General features: G+C 48.7%; 1 protein-coding gene across 1 annotated transcript in view; it reads left to right on the top strand.

The window, feature by feature from the left end:
- The window catches only part of LOC308666700 (cytosolic phospholipase A2 epsilon-like), a gene marked incomplete at both ends in the record, with an annotated part of 41,655 nt that extends 35,760 nt beyond the window's left edge, over positions 1–5,895 (top strand). The window contains one exon of the mRNA XM_081325596.1: positions 5,693–5,895. Coding sequence (XP_081181722.1) covers positions 5,693–5,895 — 203 coding nt within the window. The remainder of the gene's footprint in view (positions 1–5,692) is intronic.
- Positions 5,896–21,278: the final 15,383 nt, after the last annotated feature.

Raw genomic sequence — 21,278 nt, 5'->3', positions numbered from 1 at the left:
AGAGAGAGAGAGAGAGAGAGAGAGAACTCCCCCTCCCCGGCACGCCCCATCTGACCGAACCACTCACCTTTCAGCAGTCCTCCTGTCTCTTCCTCCGCTGCCGCCATGTGCAGTCCAAGGAAGAAAAGAGGTTTGTGGGCAGTCCCACAAACAGCTTGTGGGAAGTCCCACAAACCAAAGAACAACCAATCAATTCAAGCTTCGCAAGTTTTTTTCCCCATGAGAAGTTTGAATTGATTGGTTGAACTTTTTTAGTCCCACTTTTTTTTTTCTTTTGGACTGCACTGGAAGCCGCAGGAGACGGCTGAAAGAGCCGCATTCGGCTCTGGAGCTGCGGGTTGCCGACCCGTGACTTAGACCCATAATTCAACATTCTAACCCCAGCACCTTGAGACTAGTTGGAATATGAATGAGATCAAAGGTAACACAAAGAGAAATGGGGTGGAGAAAGGTACGCAGAACCTCTATTTTAGATCACGTTCTTTTCTTTTCCAAAAAGTCTTCTAAAAACCAAAATCCTAAATCCTTCTGAAATATCCAAATGTAACTGCACACTGGAAGACATCTCTATCATTTATCTGTCTGTCTCTCTGTCTATCTGTCTGTCTGTCTATCTATCTATCATCTATCTATCTATCTATCTATCTATCTATCTATCTATCTATCTATCTAACAAAATACATACATACATCATGTTTTCAAAACACTATTTTGAAAAAAAAAACAATTCTCATGTATATTCATAATAATCAGTAAAGGTCTAAAATAGAACAGCTTCAAATTGCTGTTACAAGTGAATGCAGTACTTTGATCTACATCCCTAATAGACACTGATGATAATCTCATTTAAATGAAATCCATTAAAACAATTTTTTATCAGAAAACACAGGCAGTATTGTCATTGTATACAGACCTGCCTCTTCTCAGTTTCAAGAGTGCTTGCATACTCAAGTGAACTTTCGGCCCTTGGTTCTTTCTGAGATAGTTTATTTTGTTTGTTTTTGTAGATGTTTCATTACCAAACTAGGTAACATCAGTGCTAGTAGCTACCCATTCCCTACAAACACTGATGATATTACCAGGTTTAGTATTGAAATGTCTGCAAGAAAGCAACCAAGCTCAGAAAGCACCAAGGACTCCACAGTTCAACCTTAACTACAAATACCGTATATACTTGAGTATAAGCCGAATTCTTCAGCCCACTTTTTTGGGCTGAAAACTCCACTTTGGCTTATACTCCAGTCAACAAAAAAAAAGAACTGTCCCTTCGTTCGGAACAGGCTGCTGAGAGAAGGGAGGGCTGGGCTCCGCACGGGCCGCGGGTCCGGCGTTCGCCCGCCGAACAGCTGATGGGCGCGGGCGTGGCCGGGCTGTCTCCAGAGCCGGGCACCTTCCACCGGCGTTCGGCGTTTGCCCGCCGAACAGCTGATGGGCGCGGGCGTGGCCGGGCTGTCTCCGGAGCCGGCGGGTTCCACCGGCGTTCAGCGTTCGCCCGCCAAACAGCTGATGGGCGCGGGCGTGGCTGGGCTGTCTCCGGAGCCGAGCGGGTTCCACCGGCTGGGCTTCCCACGGCTGCCTCAGCAGTTGGCACGGCCGCGGGTCCGGCGTTTGCCCGCCAAACAGCTGATGGGCGCGGGCGTGGCCGGGCTGTCCCCAGAGCCGGGTGCCTTCCACCGGCGTTCGGCGTTCGCCCGCCGAACAGCTGATGGGCGCGGGCGTGGCCGGGCTGTCTCCAGAGCCGGGCGGGTTCCACCGGCTGGGCTTCCCACGGCTGCCTCAGCAGTTGGTGCGGCCGCCGGCGTTTGCCTGCCAAACAGCTGATGGGCGCGGGCGTGGCCGGGCTGTCTCCGGAGCCGGGCGGGTTCCACCGGCGTTGTTCGCCCGCCGAACAGCTGACGGGCGCGGGCGTGGCCGGGCTGTCCCCAGAGCCGGGCGGGATCCACCGGCGTTGGGCGTTCGCCCGCCAAACAGCTGATGGGCGTGGGCGTGGCCGGGCTGTCTCCGGAGCCGGGCGGGTTCCACCGGCTGGGCTCCCCACGGCTGCCTCAGCAGTTGGCGCGGCCGCGGGTCCGGCGTTCGCCCGCCGAACAGCTGATGGGCACGGGCGTGGCCGGGCTGTCCCCAGAGCCGGGCGGGATCCTCCGGCGTTCGCCATTCGCCCGCCGAACAGCTGATGGGCGCAGGCGTGGCCGGGCTGTCCCCAGAGCCGGGCGGGTTCCACCGGCTGGGCTCCCCACGGCTGCCTCAGCAGTTGGCGCGCCCGCGGGTCCGGCATTCGCCCGCCGAACAGCTGATGGGCGCGGGCATGGCCGGGCTGTCTCCGGAGCCGGGCGGGTTCCACCGGCGTTGTTCGCCCGCCGAACAGCTGACGGCCGTGGGCGTGGCCGGGCTGTCCCCAGAGCCGGGCGCCTTCCACCGGCGTTCGGCGTTCGCCCGCCGAACAGCTGATGGGCGCGGGCGTGGCCGGGCTGTCCCCAGAGGTAAACTTCGTGACCCACCCAGCCCATACATAAAACAGAAATGAAAACTCTTAAAAAAGTTTTGCGCGGTTAAATAAACAGCATTTGCATATTGTTTCTCCACGGAGCACCGACAAAATTCGCTCGAATTAAGGAACTTGGGGAGCTAAAGAATCGGGCTATAGGGAATGTCTGGCATGACGGGCAACCCTGGGAAACACGAGGACTGTAGTGCAGTGGCGTAGCGGGGGGGGTGCAGGGGGGGGCCGGCCGCACCGGGCGCAACATCTGGGGGGGGCGCGACCGGCGGGCTAGGGCAAGACTGCTCGCGAGCGAGGGGTATCTGTGCCTGCGCCGACACAGAAACGCTTCTCTCTCCGGGTGGGGGAAGGCTCGGCGGCTCCCTGGGTCTATATACGCCTCTGTATGCGCACGCCGCCTCGCGCTCCCGCGAACGAGAAAGAAAGAACGGCAGCGGCGGCGTTCCTCGGTGTGGGCGTGCCTGCATCTTTGGGTGTGAGGCTTTCGGAGAGGCTGCCTTTGGCTCCTGGTACTTGCAGCCGGTTTAAAAGAAATAAATTCTCGCCCGCTTTCACAGACTTGTTGTTTTACACCGGGTGCAAGTACCAGGAGCCAAAGGCAGCCTCTCCGAAAGCCTCACACCCAAAGACGCAGGCACGCCCACACCGAGGAACGCCGCCGCTGGCGAGGCTCGCAGACGCTGCCGTTCTTTCTTTCTCGTTTGCGGGAGCGCGAGGCGGCGTGCGCATACAGAGGCGTATATAGACCCAGGGAGCCACTGAGCCTTCCCCCACCCGGAGAGAGAAGCGTTTCTGTGTCGGCGCAGCCTTGCCCTAGCCCGCCGGTCGCGCCCCCCCAGATGTTGCGCCCGGTGCGGCCGGCCCCCCCCTGCACCCCCCACGCTACGCCACTGCACTACAGTCCTCGTGTTTCCCAGGGTTGCCCGTCATGCCAGACATTCCCTATAGCCCGATTCTTTAGCTCCCCACGTTCCTTAATTCGAGCGAATTTTGTCGGTGCTCCGTGGAGAAACAATATGCAAATGCTGTTTATTTAACCGCGCAAAACTTTTTTAAGACTTTTCATTTCTGTTTTATGCATGGGCTGGGTGGGTCACGAAGTTTACCTCTGGGGACAGCCCGGCCACGCCCGCGCACATCAGCTGTTCGGCGGGCGAACACCGAACGCCGGTGGATCCCGCCCGGCTCTGGGGACAGCCCGGCCACGCCCACGCCCGTCAGCTGTTCGGCGGGCAAACACCCAATGCCGGTGGATCCCGCCCGGCTCTGGGGACAGCCCAGCCACGCCCGCGCCCATCAGCTGTTTGGTGGGCAAACGCTGGACCCGCGGCTGCGCCAACTGCTAAGGCAGCCGTGGGGAGCCCAGCCGGTGGAACCCACCCGGCTCTGGGGACAGCCCGGCCACGCCCGCGCCCATCAGCTGTTCGGCGGGCGAACACCGAACGCCGGTGGATCCTGCCCGGCTCTGGGGACAGCCCGGCCACGCCCGCGCCCATCAGCTGTTCGGCGGGCGAACACCCAATGCCGGTGGATCCCGCCCGGCTTCGGGGACAGCCCGGCCACGCCCGCGCCTGTCAGCTGTTCGGCGGGCGAACACCCAATGCCGGTGGATCCCGCCCAGCTCCGGGGACAGCCCGGCCACGCCCGCGCCCATCAGCTGTTCGGCGGGCGAATGCTGAACGCCGGTGGAACCCGCCCAGCTCAGGAGACAGCCCGGCCACGCCCGCGCCCATCAGCTGTTTGGCGGGCAAACGCCGGCGGCCGCACCAACTGCTGAGGCAGCTGTGGGAAGCCCAGCCGGTGGAACCCGCCCGGCTCTGGGGACAGCCCGGCCACGCCCGCGCCCGTCAGCTGTTCGGCGGGCGAACAACGCTGGTGGAACCCGCCCGGCTCCGGAGACAGCCCGGCCACGCCCGCACCCATCAGCTGTTCGGCGGGCGAACACCCAACGCCGGTGGATCCCGCCCGGCTCTGGGGACAGCCCGGCCACGCCCGCGCCCGTCAGCTGTTCGGCGGGCAAACACCCAATGCCGGTGGATCCCGCCCGGCTCTGGGGACAGCCCGGCCACGCCCGCGCCCGTCAGCTGTTCGGCAGGCGAACACCCAATGCCGGTGGATCCCGCCCGGCTCTGGGGACAGCCCGGCCACGCCCGCGCCCATCAGCTGTTCGGCGGGCGAACGCTGAACGCCGGTGGAACCCGCCCGGCTCCGGAGACAGCCCGGCCACGCCCACGCCCATCAGCTGTTTGGCGGGCGAACGCCCAATGCCGGTGGATCCCGCCCGGCTCTGGGGACAGCCCGGCCACGCCCGCGCCCGTCAGCTGTTCGGCAGGCGAACAACGCCGGTGGAACCCGCCCGGCTCCGGAGACAGCCCAGCCACACCCGCGCCCATCAGCTGTTCGGCGGGCGAACGCCCAACGCCGGTGGAACCCGCCTGGCTCTGGGGACAGCCCGGCCACGCCCGCGCCCATCAGCTGTTTGGTGGGCAAACGCCGGACCTGCGGCTGCGCCAACTGCTGAGGCAGCCGTGGGGAGCCCAGCCGGTGGAACCCGCCCGGCTCCGGAGACAGCCTGGCCACGCCCGCGCCCATTAGCTGTTCGGCGGGCCAACGCCGGTGGAACCCGCCTGGCTCTGGGGACAGCCCGGCCACGCCCGCGCCCATCAGCTGGTCGGCGGGCGAACGCCGGACCCGCGGCTGCACCCACGGTCGGGGGTGAATGGGGGGGCCATGAACGGCCACAGAGCATACGTGCCGGCAGGGATGGCTGGGAGAAGGCTGGAGACGGCTGCCGGTGGTTGCGCAGCTCCATCAGCTGAGAGGCGGCAAGAAACAGTCGCCGGCGGAGTCAACGAGCAGCTCGTCGTGGCACAGAATATAGATATGTTGCTAAGAAGGGGCCAAGCTTATACTTATACTCCGGCTTATACTCGAGTCAATAACTTTTTCCAGTTTTTTGGGGTAAAATTAGGGGTCTCGGCTTATACTCAAGTCGGCTTATACTCAAGTATATACGGTAATTCTTTTCTATAGGTATCAAATGGACATATAAGGAAAGTCTAAGTTGAAGACAACTTAGACTTTCCTTATATGTCCATTTGATACCTATAGAAAAGAATTATTTGTAGTAAGTATATATATATAGTAAGTTTTGGTTTGGACATTAACATTTCAATTCCTCCCCCTTTTTAGGTGTCAAACGCTCTGAGTCAGAAATGAAATACGGTAATGTTGACATCTCCAGTAAGAGCAGTCCATACTCAACATACTCAATGACATTCACTGAGGAAGAATATGATCAGCTGATAGAACTGAGTGAATACAATATTCTAAATAACCAACATCTGATCCTGCAGGCACTGGATAGGGCAGTGAAACGGAAAAAAAATCCTTAAGAAATAATCAACTTCTCTGTGTGACTGTGTATAAAGAATGTGAGATGGAGTATAGATGCGCATATGATGAGAATTCAGGAATCTAAGCCAATCCCATTTTGACCCCAACAAGAAACTGCCTGAGGTCCTCCTTTCCTAATGTTTTTTCGGGAATAGCTGGTGCTGCAAGTCAATGTCTCAGACTTCTACAAACAAGAATCCATCTGATCAATTTCCTTATTTTGAAATATCATTATTACACTACTGTGCTCTTTCTTATAATAAGCTTTTTATTGTTTTTCCCCCTCTTACATACATATGTTAGTTTTTCAAACAGTGTGTGACCTGGGTTCATAAAACGCTAATACATAATCAAATCCTACTCTTTGGCTCTCTCTTCTAGCCATTTGTAGAATAGATTCCAGCTTTGGTAGTATTCTGTTTCTTCTTTGTCTTTCAGCCTCATAGTTAATCTGTCCATCTCCGCGCATTCCAGTATTTTTTTTTATTAGTTCTTCTTCTGAAGGTATTCGTTCATTCTTCCAACATTGCGCAAAGCTTATAGGCCAGTGGTGGCGAACCTATGGCACACGTGTCAGAGGCAGCACTCAGAGCCCTTTCTGTTGGCACGCATGCCACTGCTGGCAGCAGCAGATCCATCAGGCCGCCACCGCCGCCCAGAGCAGGAGCCGCACCCAGCACAAAGGAGGCGAAGCAGCTGACTAACAAGCTCAAGTAGAGATGGTAGAGCAGAGGTCACCAACCATTGCTGATTGGTGGACTGGAAGAAAAGGGAGGGGGAAGCATTTTACATGCATGTGTGCATGCATGGGGCTGCGAGCATGCACACACTGCAAATGGGGCAGGGCTAGTGCCTGCATGATACTCCCTAGACCTGCCCTGTTCTTGCGTAGTGCAGTGCCTTGTATCAGCACCTTGCAGCACGGTGGCCCATTTTTGTGCCCCTGATTTTTGTGTGCCAGAGGTGGCACTCAGAGGCACCTCCCTGCCCTCCCCTGCGGTCACCATAATGCTGATGTGCCCCTAGCACTTTGCAATAAATAAGTGGGGTTTGGGTTGCGGTTTGGGCAGTAAAAGGTCTCTAAAAGGTTTTGGGTCTCTAAAAGGTTCGACATCACTGACATAGGCACTGAATTCCAGGAAGCTTGGCTATAGGAAACACTTAAGCTTAACGATTGATCCTTAAAGGGGGAACAGTAAACAGGACAAAAGGATGGGGAGAAATTTGAATTGATGTAATCAAACAAAGGGAGGGATAATGTATTCTGACTAGGCATCTCGGACAGATTGTAAACTATCAAATGGGACAGAAGGGGAGGGAACAGGGCATCGTGATAGAACTGTATATAATATTATGCATTTGAATGCTTGCATGTGGTCTCTGGTTTAGAAATTCCTGGTGAAGTCTCTCACCAGGATCCAACACGCTTTGCAAACTGCTTTTCTATTTTCTGCAGAATAAAACTCTTTTCTTACCAATTCAATTTTGTTGGTGTTTTAATTCCATTTCCAGCACAGTTGAAGGGCACTCTCTGAGCTTGGTTGTTTTCTTGCAGATGTTTCATTACCCAGCAGGTTTAATGCTCAGCAGGCCACTTCCAGGGTCCCCCCCCCATCATCTGAGGATACATGAACATGCACCAAATATATTTCCCCATGATTACTACAGAAGCAAAGCAGCTGTTTCCAGTCAGATGTGGTTTCTTTGAGCTGTTTCACAGGGAAGACAGAATAAAATAATCAGAGCCTTTCATATACCTCACAATGTGTCTCACTTCTTCAAGAAAGCAACAAACTATTTAATGAATTCTTTATCTCAGTTGCCCTCAAGAAAGAAAAATGGCCTCTTCTATTTGTAGTGACTCTATTATGGATGGGAGCAGGGGAAGTTGAACTAGTGTTAGACAGGAAAGAGTAATGGCACTGATCATTGAGTCTTCCGTGTTATGTACTGGGCTCTTAAAGTATACCACGTGGGTTGCTGGAGCAGCTAACGGCTCTCCAGCAACCCAGACTACAAGTCTCCTGTGCTGCAATTGGCTATCTCCAGGCAGCAATGGTTGATTCAAACCTATTGGCTGCCACCTAGGGGCTAGACTATATATTGCAGATAGTTGCAGCCTTTTTCCCCAGTACAGTTCCTGCACGAAATAAACTATGAGTTACCTTGTACTCAGCTTTGCGTCTTCATTCCTGCACCAAAGAACCCACTATTTAACAGTGGCAACGAGAGTGGGATCCTGCTTCACTAATTAAGAGTTGAAGTCTACGAGGGAAAAGCAGCACACGCCGGAGGGAAAAGGCATTCCCCCCCTCTCAAAGCATTCCCCCCCTCTTGCTAGCGACCTCATGCTCACTGGACTCATTCCCTGAGCCTAGAAGCAGGATCTGGAAGAATGCAGAAACCAGCAAAAGAATGCCGAAGGTCGGGAAACTGAGAGAATTTGATGTGAAACACCCAGAGGAATGGCCATCATATCTATCACAAGTAGAAAACTACCTCAGGGCCAATCAGATCGCGGAAGAAGGACTGAAGGCTGCAACGCTACTCTGCGTGTGAAGCCCAGCAACCTTTCATTTGGCTGAGAACCTTTTCGTGCCGACACCGATTGAAGCAGTCTCCTACGCAGACCTCAAAAAGAAGCTAACCGGGCATTTCCAGCCCAAGATGTCTGAAATGGCTTAGCGGTTCAAGTTTGACCAAAGATTGCAGCAACCAGGTGAATCAGCTTCCGAGCTCATAGCGGGCCTGAGGCAGGCTGCACGCCTTTGCAAATTTTCAAATTTAGAAGAGAGAGTACAAGACCGGCTCATCTGCAGCCTATGGGACAGAACGCTTTAGCAGAGACTCTTTGCTAGGCCAAATTTAATGTTTTCTGAAGCACAAGATGAGGTGATGGCTGACGAAGCTGCCGGGGGCACCGGTCAAACAGTGCAGCCCGCCAAATTGACAAAATTTGAAGAAACGGTCCACCGTGACGATGCAAAATGCACCAAAGAAAGCAGCCCAACACGCAACACTGAAACAGACAGCAGTGAGAGGACAATTACAAGGCAGTTCTCTTACCGAGATGTAAGGGGTGCAGCAGCAACCATTTTCACGCCAACTGCAGATTTCAATCAGCCACGTGCAGAGCTTGCGGAAGGACAGGCCACATAGCAGTGGTTTGCAGAGCCTGCCAGAGAGACCGGTCACCCAAACACCAGTCGGAAGAACCGACTAGCAGAGGTACTGGGGCCCAGGGTCCAGTTAGTGTGGTTCTTTTCAGATGCCATAGAAGCGTATGCCGCACTGGGGCTTGACGCCCCCTTAAACCCAAACTTAAGCTCATGATAGAGCTACAAGGAGTTCCATGTAAGATGGAATTGGACTCTGGCTCTGCAGTTTCAATTATTTCTCAAGACACTGTTAACTTCGTGTGTAGGTGCAATAACAATTGGGCCAAACTAAGACCCTCAGATATAATCCTAACAGATTTTCAAAATGCTCACGTTAAAGTCATGGGAGAAGCCACTTTGTTTATTTATTTATTTATTTATTTATTTATTTTTATAAAGCGCCCTTCTCCCAAGGGACTCGGGGCGGTGTACAGAGTAAGGTAGGCATACAGATTGAACAATAGTGAAAAACAATAGTAAAAACAACTGAGACCCCAAGAGCTATCAGGCCAGGCCGGACTGCTGGAACAGGTAAGTTTTTAAATCGTGCCGGAAGGTGCGGAGGTCGGGGGCCATCCGGATTTCGGTTGGCAAGCAGTTCCAGAGGGCTGGCGCACCCACTGAGAATGCCCTCCCCCTGGGGGCCACCAGCCAACATTCCTTGAGCGGTGGCACCTTGAGGAGGCCCTCTCTGTGGGAGCGCACAGGACGGAGGGGTGTTGACGTTGGCAGAAGGTGCTCCCGTAGGTAGTCCGGACCCATGCCATGTAGGGCTTTGTATGTCATTGTTAGCACCTTGAATTTCACTCGGAAGGCAACCGGAAGCCAGTGCAGCTCACAGAGGAGAAGTGTGATATGGGAGTATCGGGAGGCCCCCAAAAGTGTCCGTGCCACTGCACTTTGCACCAGTTGAAGCTTCCGAGTGGATCTCAAGGGCAGCCCCATGTAGAGAGCGTTACAGTAGTCTAGGCGAGAGGTGACTGTACGTAAGGCATCCAGGTCCAGATAAGGTCGTAGTTGGCGCACCAGTCGAACCCGGGAGAAGGCCCCCTTGGTCACAGCTCCTATGTGATCTTCCAGGGATAGCTGCGAGTCTAGGAGGACACCCAGGTTGCGGGCCCTATCAACAGGGGGTAATAACTCATCCCCGATGTTAAGGGGTGGAATGATCTGAGTATCCTGGCTTGCCGGTACGTACAGCCATTCAGTCTTGTCCGGGTTGAGTTGAAGCCTGTTCCTCCCCATCCATTCCCGGACCGCTTTCAGGCAGCGGGACATCACGTCAAGGGCATCACTGATGCTGTTTGGAGTTGAGATGAAAAGCTGGGTGTCATCAGCATACTGATGGTACCCTACTCCAAAGCTACGAATGATCTCACCCAGCGGTTTCATGTAGATGTTGAACAGGAGAGGCGAGAGGACCGACCCCTGAGGGACTCCGCAAACGAGAGGCCTCGGGGTCGACCTCTGTCCCCCTGCCAGCACCGACTGCGAGCGACCCTGGAGAAAGGAGGAGAACCACCGCAGAACCGTGCCTCCCACTCCCAGGCCCCTGAGGCGCCGCAGCAAGATACCATGGTCGATGGTATCGAAAGCCGCCGAAAGGTCTAATAAGACTAGGACAGAGGAATGGCCCCTGTCCCGGGCTCTCCAGAGATCATTCATCAGAGCGACCAATGCCGTCTCCGTGCTGTAGCCCGGCCTGAAGCCCGATTGGCACGGGTCTAGATAAACCGCTTCATCCAGGACCTGAGGAAGTTGATGCGCCACCACGCTCTCAACAACCTTCGCAAGGAAGCGAAGATTGGAGACTGGACGAAAGTTATTCAATGAGGTTGGGTCCAAGGTGGGCTTCTTGAGGAGAGGTCTCACCACCGCCTCCTTCAAGGCGGTGGGGAAGTGACCCTCACTCAGAGAAGCAGAGATGACCGCCAGAAACCAGCCTCGTGTCCCCTCTCGAGCCGCATAAGCCAGCCAGGAAGGGCACGGGTCCAGTAAGCATGTGGAGGAGCTCAACCTCCTCATAATCCTGTCCACTTCCTTTGGAGTCACAGGATCAAATTCCTCCCAGATGACGTCGACAAGACTGTCCATGTCCTGTTCCTCCAACTCTGCCCAGTTGGAGTCCAGGCCGGTTCGAATCCAAGAGATTTTATCCAACAGATATTGACCGAATTCCTCGGCTCGACCCTGCAAGGGTTCCTCCCTCACCTCTTGGTTCAGTAGGGAGCGAGTCACTCTGAACAAGGCAGCCGGGCGATTATCTGCGGACGCGATGAGGGTGGAAAAGTAGTTGGATTTTGCCACCCTTATCGCTGCAAGATAAGACCTGGTGAGGATTCTTAGTCGCAATCGGTCGGATTCGGATCGACTGGATCTCCAACGGCTCTCTAGTCCCCGTCTCCGATGCTTCATCTTCCGGAGCTCCACGGTGAACCATGGGGCTCACTGGGATCTGCGCCGGGTCAGAGGCCGCAGGGGTACAACTCGGTCCAGAGCCTCCGTGGCTGCCTTTTCCCAGGCTTCCACTAAGGCATCCGCCGAGCTGTGAGCAGGGAGTGCATGTGGGTCCCCAAGCGCTGCCTGGAACCTATCAGGGTCCATTAGGCGCCTAGGGCGGTACCATCTGGTTGGCACCGTGCACCCACGGCGGGGGGTGGCAAAGGGGAAGTCTAGCCGTAGGAGGTGATGATCGGTCCATGACAGGGGCGTAACGGTCGTGGCGCCCCCACCGATATCATCACGCCACCGTCCAGACAAGAACACCAAGTCGGGGGTGTGGCCTCCCTCATGAGTCGGTCCAGAAATTATTTGCGACAGGTCCATGGCCGCCATGGAAGCCATGAACTCCCGAGCTAGTTCGGACGATCCTCCCAGGGACGGTAGGTTAAAGTCGCCCAAGACCATGAGTTTTGGGAATTCAACCACCAACCCTGAGAGGACATCGAGTAGCTTGGGCAGGGCTGCCGCTGCACGATTAGGTGGTAGGTACACCAGCAGCAGGCCCAACTGCGCCCCCGGGCCGTATCTCAGAAGGAGAGACTCACACCCGACTATCTGAGGGACGGTGGTCTCTCGCGGGCTAAGGGACTCCCTGATGATTACTGCCACTCCTCCGCCCCTCCCATGGGCCCGAGGCTGGTGCAGCACCTGGAAACCTGGCGGGCAAAGTTTAAAGGGTTTTTGGGGCACCTGGATGTAATAGTAGTAGGGGGCCAGTGAACGAGTCTTATTGGACTCAATTGGTTTGATGCCTTAGGTATTCAGATTACTGGCATAAACCAGACACAAACTGCAGACCTTGCGTCAGTATGCGAGGAATATGCAGATGTTTTTGATTCAACCCTAGGCACATACACAGGCCCACCTATCTTATTTAAGTTAGATCCCAACGTAGTTCCAATCAGGGTTAAGCCTCGTAGGGTCCCCTTTGCCTTAAAACATAAAATTGATTCCAAAATCGATAAGCTTGTAGAACAGGGCGTGTTACAGCCTGTTGATGGTGGGGAGTGGGAAACTCCTATAGTCACCCCACTTAAAGCCAACGAGGAAGTTAGCATTTGTGCTGACTATAAATGCACTCTAAATAAAGCCCTGAAGCAACACGCTTACCTGGTTCCAGTGGCCAACCATATTTTAGCCTCCCTGAAAGGGGGTACTATTTTTGCTAAACTTGATTTAGCACACGCCTATCAGCAATTGCTGGTTGATGAGGCCACAGCCACGGCTCAAACAATCGTGACTCACAGGGGGGCTTTCAACGTTAAACACTTACAGTTTGGAGTCAGTGTTGCACCGGGTATTTTTCAGGGAATCATGGAGCGTACACTCAAGGGCATTCAGGGTGTCTGCCCTTATTTTGATGATGTTCTTATTGCAGGGGAATCCCCAGAAGTGTTGGCCAATAGGCTCAGGGCTGTCTTGCAGAGACTTCGCAAAGCAGGCCTCAAATTAAAAAAGAACAAGTGTAGTATTGGGGTTTCTTCAACAGAATTCCTGGGTTTCCGAATTGATGCTAACGGCATTCACCCCGCTGATTCTAAAGTGAAGGCCATTAAAATGGCTCCTAGGCCCAACTCAAAAGGAGAGATACAAGCATTCTTCGGCCTCCTAAACTTCTATCACACATTTCTACCTCATAAGGCAGCAATAGCAGAGCCCCTCCACAGGCTTCTAGATAAGAAAGCTCCATGGAAATGGACTAACTTAATGAAAAAAGTTTCCAGGACTTAAAAGCACTATTGTCAGTAAAGCCCACTGTAACTCACTACAAAGAGTCTAAATCTGTATGTCTTGCATGTGATACATCTCCCTATGTGGTGGGGTAGTTTTAAGTCACATAGGAAAAAATGGGAAACAGGTTCCTATAGCATTTTACTCAAGGACATTGTCCTCTGCTGAGCACAACTATGCTCAGATTGACAAAGAGGCCCTGGCCATCGTAGCTGGAATAAAAAAATTCCAAGACTATTTATATGACAGGGATTTCACTGTATACACTGACCACAAAACTCTGTTGGGACTTTTCACAACAGACAAACAACCCCCCCCCCACATACTATCTCCAACAATGCTGAGATGGTCTATTTTCCTATCTGCATACAATTTTAAATTAATTTACAAACCGGCCAAGGAAATGAACCATGCTGATGGCCTCAGCAGACTACCACTGCCACTAATGGATCCAGATCTGGCTCCAGCTGCTAGAATATTGTCCATACAGGACATACCTGAATTTCCCCTCAATGCAGGGGACATTGCTGCTGAAACTGCCACAGATAAAATACTTAGTAGAGTGTTGTTATGGGTATAAACAGGCTGGTTGGATAAAAGTCCTGGCTCAGAATTTCAGAGCTATTTTGTCAGGAGGCATGAATTATCTGCCCACAAAGGGTGCATTTTATGGGGGAAAAGAGTCATAATTCCCACTTCCCTAACAGACAGGGTTTTACAATCATTACATGAAGGCCATCCAGGCATTGTCAGAATAAAAGCTTTAGCTAGAAGGTACCTCTGGTGGCCTGGCCTTGATAAGGCCATTGAGGCTCAAGTCCATGGTTGTTATACATGCCAGCAATCTAGGCCTGAAATGCCACAGGATCCAATTCATAGGTGGGAGGAAACGCACACTTCCTGATCTAGGGTTCACATAGACTACACTGGGCTCTTTCAGGGACAGCTCTTCCTTATAGTAGTGGATAGCCACTCAAAATGGCTGGAAGTAATTCCAGTTCCTAACATGACTACTGCTAGGACCATCCAGGTGCTGAGAAAACTCTTTGCCACACATGGGTTGCCAGATGTCTTAGTTTCAGACAATGGGGCCCAATTCACTGCTTCTGAATTTCAGGCCTTCCTTAGAGCTAATCTCATCAGACATGCAACATCTGCGCCTTTTCATCCATCTTCTAATGGTCAAGCTGAACGCATGGTGAGGACAAGAAAGGAATCACTCAAGCGCATTGTCACAGGTGACTGGCATCACAGATTGGCAGATTTTTTTTACTCTGCCAGCATTCTACGCCCTGCACTACTACAGGCAAAAGTCCCCAGAAATACATTGGGGGAGACGTTTGATTACTCAACTGGACAGGTTGCATCCATTCTGCAGGCCGTATGGCAGTTTGGACAACACTGGATTGACACCATGGGAGGAATCCAGGTGGCTTAGACCAAGTAGATGTGGGTCTTTTTTGCCAATTCTATTTCCATGAGGAGATCACTTAGTTTCTGAAGCTTGTAATTGTCATTGTTGCCTATCTTTGGAAAGTTTTGTAGTCTTTTGAATAAGGCATTCTCTAATGCTTCTGGGCTTCCGTAGTTCAGGTCTTGTCCATGCAGCAGCAAGACCTTCATCTGGGGAGTCAACATGTACTATGCTCAGTCCTTCAACACGATCTGTGGAGCCCAGCCACTTTATGAGTAGATCAAGTTCCTCTCTGGCGTTGAAGTTGAGATCAGCAATAGCAGCTTTAAAGGTTGCTTTCCAGGATCTGTATTTCTCTGGATGGTCATTAAACTTTGAGAGGCTAGAGTTGAGAAGCTCTCAGCAAATTATGTATTTGGCATGATCAGAACGGTCTGACCCCTCACTCCTTGATGCCAAAGAAATTTGTTGGGCCCCTTGGGTGTGAAGGTTCTCTGGTGAATAAGGATGAGGTGCACCGGGATGGAATGATGCTGCAAGAGAATTCAGTTGTGGCGTATGCCCTAAGGTTTGTGCTGGCTGTCGATTCAACTGTTGATCATTGCTGGAAATTACGTTGTCATTGGGAAGAGGTGATGCAGTTTGAAGTGTTGGCGCACCTGCTTCTGGATGCTGAAGAGGTGCAGGCCTCTGCAGGCTTGGGTTCTGTGTGCTGTTCATAGGAAGCACAGTTGACGCACCTGAGTTGTGTTATTGAAGAGGTGCGGGCCTTTGCAGGCGTGGGGCTTCTGTGCTGTTTGTAAGAAGCACTGTTGAAGCACCTGCATTGTGTTGTTGAGGAGGTGTAAGCCCTTGCAGGTGTGGGGCTTCTGTGCTGTTCGTAGGAAGCACAGTTGACGCACCTTCGTTGTGCACACTAGTAGTAAAAATGCAGCGTTTTCACCAAAACACTGAAGCCCATCAGCGGAGGTTGGGGCTGGCCATACGGGGCTGTGAGGGGTATCGCAAGCTCGCGGTGGGGAGAAGAGGAAAAAAAGATGGAAGAGGCCGCAACAGAGAGAGAGAGAGAGAGAGAGAGAGAGAGAAGGGGGAAAACAAGGAGGGGGCCTACCTGCCGATGGAGTGGATGGCTCTGTCCCCTTGCTTCTGAAATGAGAAGAGGGGGGGAGGACGACACGTATCCCACACGAGAAGAGTTCAGGCCGGTTGCTGCACAATGAGTCCCTGGGGAGGGCGGGGCCTCACTCTGTGCCTGCGCTCTTTGCACGCCCTCAGTAGGGTTCCTACAGGGCAGGCCGCCGCCAAGCAGCTTGTTTTGTAGCAGCAAGTGCTGGGAAGGAGCGGGGGGGAGGCAGGGGGGGAGGAAGGTGACACCGTGTACCACCAGCCATGTGCTTGTGTACCACAAGTGGTACGCATACCATGGGTTGAACAGCCCTGGGCTAGACTATATATTGCGGCTAGTTGCAGCCTTTTTCCCCAGTACAGTTCCTGCACGAAATAAACTATGAGTTACCTTGCACTCAGCTTCGCATCTTCATTCCTGCACCAAAGAACCCGCTATTTAACATTATGTTTTTCTGTTTGGCTGTATGCTACCCGTGCCAAAAGTGAACATGAAATTATTAGCATAATATAAATGCAAATTGAAGATAGGTTTTCAGGCCAGTGCCAAAATGTTGAACAGATTTCCCTGTCACCCTGTAACAAATTCCAAATGTCAAAATGTGTATATTTAAGCAACTATTAAAGTTGGAAGAATGTAGATGGAAGCTGAATTTCTCCTTTCTCCTTTTGAGAAGTCAGAAAGGGGGATTTTTCAGTTACTCAAGAAATAGCCTTTTAGAAATTATTTTCTGAGTTCTATAAATCACACAATCAGTATACAGTATCACTTAGATAATATAATGCCCAGTGTAGAGGTTGTGATCATATAAGACGTTAAACCATCCTGTTTGGTTAATACAAACACTAATATGGTAATGAAACATAGGTAGAGCTCAGAGAACAACACAAAACACCAGTCATAAGCTACACATACCTCTCTGCTGCTTTAATAAAAATTCACAGCTACTTTTATCTTATCTCCTCCACCAACTGTCATTGTAGTAAAAAAGTTGGGGCTTAACCAAAGCTAATAAGCATGTTCTCCAAATCTGTAGTGACTGCTTTTTGTCATAAAATATGACATGAAAGCAACATCTAACTATAAAAAGGTCCGTGGTGTTTTACTCTAGGGCATGGGCCTCCTCTCCGTTTCTTGGCTGAGGGAGCTAGCTTTATTTGAAGACAATTTCCATGACTATGTGGCCAGCATGGCTATACACCATAGGTGCACTGAACACTGTCACCTTCCTTCCAAAGTGGTACTTACTAATCTGCTTGCATTTGCATGCTTTTGAACTGCTAGGTGTGCTAGCTTGGACAGGAAAGGAACAAAGTACATACAAAGTACACACCGGACAGTTCATATATTTGTGTAAATTACTAACAAAGAATTAAGGGAGGCTGAAATGCATTTCTGACTCATTAGTCTTCATCAGTCAGTCATACCCTTCTGAGATTCGAACCTGGGCTGATTGCACGTTAGGCAGTGTTTTTACTTCTTGAGCCACAGGTTCTCTCTAGTTAGAAAACTAACAAAGCGAGAGAGAATTCTTTGTTAGTAATTTACACAAATATATGAACTGTCCGGTGTGACTACAGCCTGTTCGATGGCCTTTGAGATAAGGCTGAAAACAGGAAATAAAGATTTGCCCCATGTTTGGGGCCTAGCAAGGTAATCTAAGAGTTAACATATGACACATATCTCTCCCCTTGCAGAAAACTAACAAAGCGAGAGAGAACCTGTGGCTCAAGAAGTAAAAACACTGCCTAACGTGCAATCAGCCCAGGTTCGAATCTCAGAAGGGTATGACTGACTGATGAAGACTAATGAGTCAGAAATGCATTTCAGCCTCCCTTAATTCTTTGTTAGTAATTTACACAAATATATATATATATATATATATATATATATATATATATATATATATATATATATATATATATATATATATATGTATATATGTATATATGTATATATGTATGTATGTATGTATGTATGTATGTATGTATGTATATGTGTATGTGTATGTGTATGTGTATGTGTATATGTATATGTATATGTATATGTATATGTATATGTATATGTATATGTATATGTATATATGTGTATATATACATATACATATACATATACATATGTATATGTATATATATATTGATTACCCTACCTTTCTGTTGCATACAAATATAAGATGACTTTTTGAATCTTAAATCTCAGTATAAAAGGCAGGAATGATAATGATATATTTAAATATATTAAATATATCATTTTTTAAAAAGCACTTTTAGTACATCACGGCTTCTGTCTATTTAACACATTACCTAATGCTGCAATATCTTTACAAAAGCTGATAAAAGTTATACAACTGTAATGGACTACAGTAGGTCAAGAAAGGCTGAACTACATGGATTGAAAGTGCTTTTACACAAACTTCTTGTTCATCCCCATGAAAAGGTATCAAGAAATCTTTTGCATGCCAACCATATACACTACTGCTCTTTCATTATGCTTATAATTACATATTTCACAATACCACAGGCTCTTAAATTAATTAAAAATTACAGTATGGGTGGCTTGATGGTTGAGAGAGATTATTTATGACATTTTGTGGTTCTGGGAAAGCAGTCAACCGAAATAAATAAAAATCATCTGGAATATATCTCAAATGATAACATAGTAGATTTAAGATTTAAAACATGCGGGATCAATCACAAAATGGTGATCCAAGGCTGTAAATCTGGCCGCCAATATTTGGACACCCACTAGAGTGCAATAAAGACATAACTAGTAAGTACAAAGGAAGAGTCATCATAATTTATCTTATTATAACTCAGGTGATTATATCTGGGCTGGAAAATGCAGCAATATGGGCAGTTATTGGCATGTTAAACCTCTGTTCCACAAACTGTTTGCTTCCTGGTCTAGTTCAAGATTCTGGTGAGGATCTATAAAGCCCTGTATAGCATGCAGCCAAGTTATTTGAGGGACCACCTCACCCAGTGACTTCTACCCATCTCATCAGATCCAATGGAAGAAACTTGTGAGTTTCATCCACTAGAGAATGCCTTTTCACACACTATGGAACATCATTCTGCCCCCCTCCCAGAGGGCAGGCTGGCCCTGATTTTTCTGGTCTTTTGGAAGGGCTTGAAGACCTGGTTTCCCATCTAGCTTGGAGATCAGAGATGGATGTGGAGCTGTGCTGTTCTTGAATGACTGTATTCTCCTGGTGATTCTATCATGTGCTTTTAATTGTTAATTGTTTTTAATGTTTGTATTGTTTTTTTATAATATTTTATTAGTTTTTCAATATTTACAATAATATCTTTAGAAAGCAACGTGGTGTCCGAGTTACAATAGTTCCATTTTCAGACAGATACATATTATTACAAATCTCCACATTATTATAGCCAATACTTCCTCTCTCTTTTTTCTTCGATATATTTTTTTATTTTTTTATTTTTTATTTTAATTCCATTTATATCCCGCCCTTCTCCGAAGACTCAGGGCGGCTTACAAACTTATATTATCTCTTATCTAAGTTAACATATTTTTATTGCTATCCATCAATCACTTAATAGTTTATTTTATTTTATTTTTTGAATGTATATCCATCGATCTTTTAATATATTTCATATTTTAACATTCCATCTTTAAAACATCAAACACCTTATCTATTTTTTCTAGCTTTAATTTTGTATTAATATTAAAATTAAAACATTTAAGATTTCAATTTCATATTACTAAATAACCTCTTTTTCCTTTATACAGTTCTCTTCCATACTTAATACTGTAATCCAGTTCTCATTTATCTCATTTTCATATCTATATCAATTTTACTATATTTAAAATAGTAATCATTAAAATACAAATTGCAAGGAGAGAAAAAAGAAAAAGAAAAAAAAGAAAGAAAGAAAGAAGAAAGGAGGAAAAAGAAAAGAGGACAATAAAATACTCTTGTTTCTCATTTATAGTTTCCACATATTAAACCTTAACCAAAATTTGTTCCATTTTAACATTCAATACATCCTTCATATCTCTGCATCCAAATATACTAGCTACATTCTATCATTCTTAACATATATACATCTTAACCCATATCACTCAATATTTCAATGTTAATATTCATTCATTTGTATTTTGTTTTTTATCTTTATTATTATTTTTGTTAAGTGATCAATATTTTTATCTACTCATCAAATCATTCTCGTAATCCCAGTACTATCCTGTCTATTTTAATATTATCTATTTCAGGCCTCTTAGAAATGTTCATATTTCTTCAATCTTATTCTTGCTTTCTTCCTTTGCCATGTCATTTTATGCTTCTTTGCCTCCAGGTCATCAAAGCATTCTTGTATTACTGTATCATGTTGAAGTGGACCTCTAATCTTCACATTTGAAGAGTTAAAGACTCTGCCAATAGCACCAAATCTTATTATTTTCACCTCATCTTATTATTTTCACCTCTTGATACAATTGTCCTGGCCCAAGTAAACTGCTGGTGCTGGTGATGACCTATAAAGCCCTAAATGGCATGGGCCCGGATTATCTAAGGGAACACCTGCTGCCAGTGTCAATTTCCCATCGTCCTGTGCGCTCCCACAGGGAGGGCCTCTTCAGGGTACCGCCGGTCAAGGATTGCCGACGGGCGATCCCCAGGGGGAGGGCGTTCTCTGTGGGCGCGCCTGCCCTATGGAATCAACTGCCAACGGAACTCCGGACTGCCCCCGACCTTCGTTCATTTCGCCGGGACCTAAAAACCTGGCTCTTTGAGCTATCTGGTCTGGACTGAGGGGTTTAATGTTTTTAAATTGTGATTTAATTTTTGCGGCTAGACTTAATTTAATTTAATTTTAATTTTATATTGGATTGTTTTTAAATTTTCCCTTGTAAACCGCCCTGAGTCCTTTGGGAATAGGGCGGTATATAAACCGAATAAATAATAAATAAATAAATAAATAAATAAATAAATAAATAAATAAATAAATAAATAAATAAATAATAAACATCCTTCCATATTTTCTTCATCACCATCTTCAGAAACCTATATTTGTTGACTATTTAATTCTTCTGCCAATATATTTAATTGTTCAATTTCTTCTATTGAGTCATGTCCCAATAAAATATTAGTTGTAATCACAGTCTGAGTTTGGGTTAGTTTTATCGAGATACTTTCTAACTCTTTTCCAAAGGCTCTTATTTCATCGCCAGCTGTAGAAAGAAGCTGATAGGTTTGGTAGGATATTTCCCACAGGGCATGAATTTGTTTTTGAAAATCTTCCATTGTAGACTCTCACACCTGATGTTCAAGGTTATTCTTTATCTTGGGTTTTTGTTTTTGTTTTTGTTTTTCTTTAAAGAGAAAATCAGAATTGCAATTTCAAATTTAGCCACTGGGTGTCCTCCAAGTACTTTAAGAATCCTTTTCTTTTGTTATTTGTTCCTTAAACGTTTTTGTTTCAAAAAAAA

This window comes from Vipera berus (genome assembly GCF_964194415.1).
Source record: "Vipera berus genome assembly, chromosome: 1".
In the NCBI taxonomy this organism is placed as follows: Eukaryota; Metazoa; Chordata; class Lepidosauria; order Squamata; family Viperidae; genus Vipera; species Vipera berus.
Note: the sequence above shows the minus strand (reverse complement) of the source record. Positions and strands in the feature narration are given on the sequence as shown.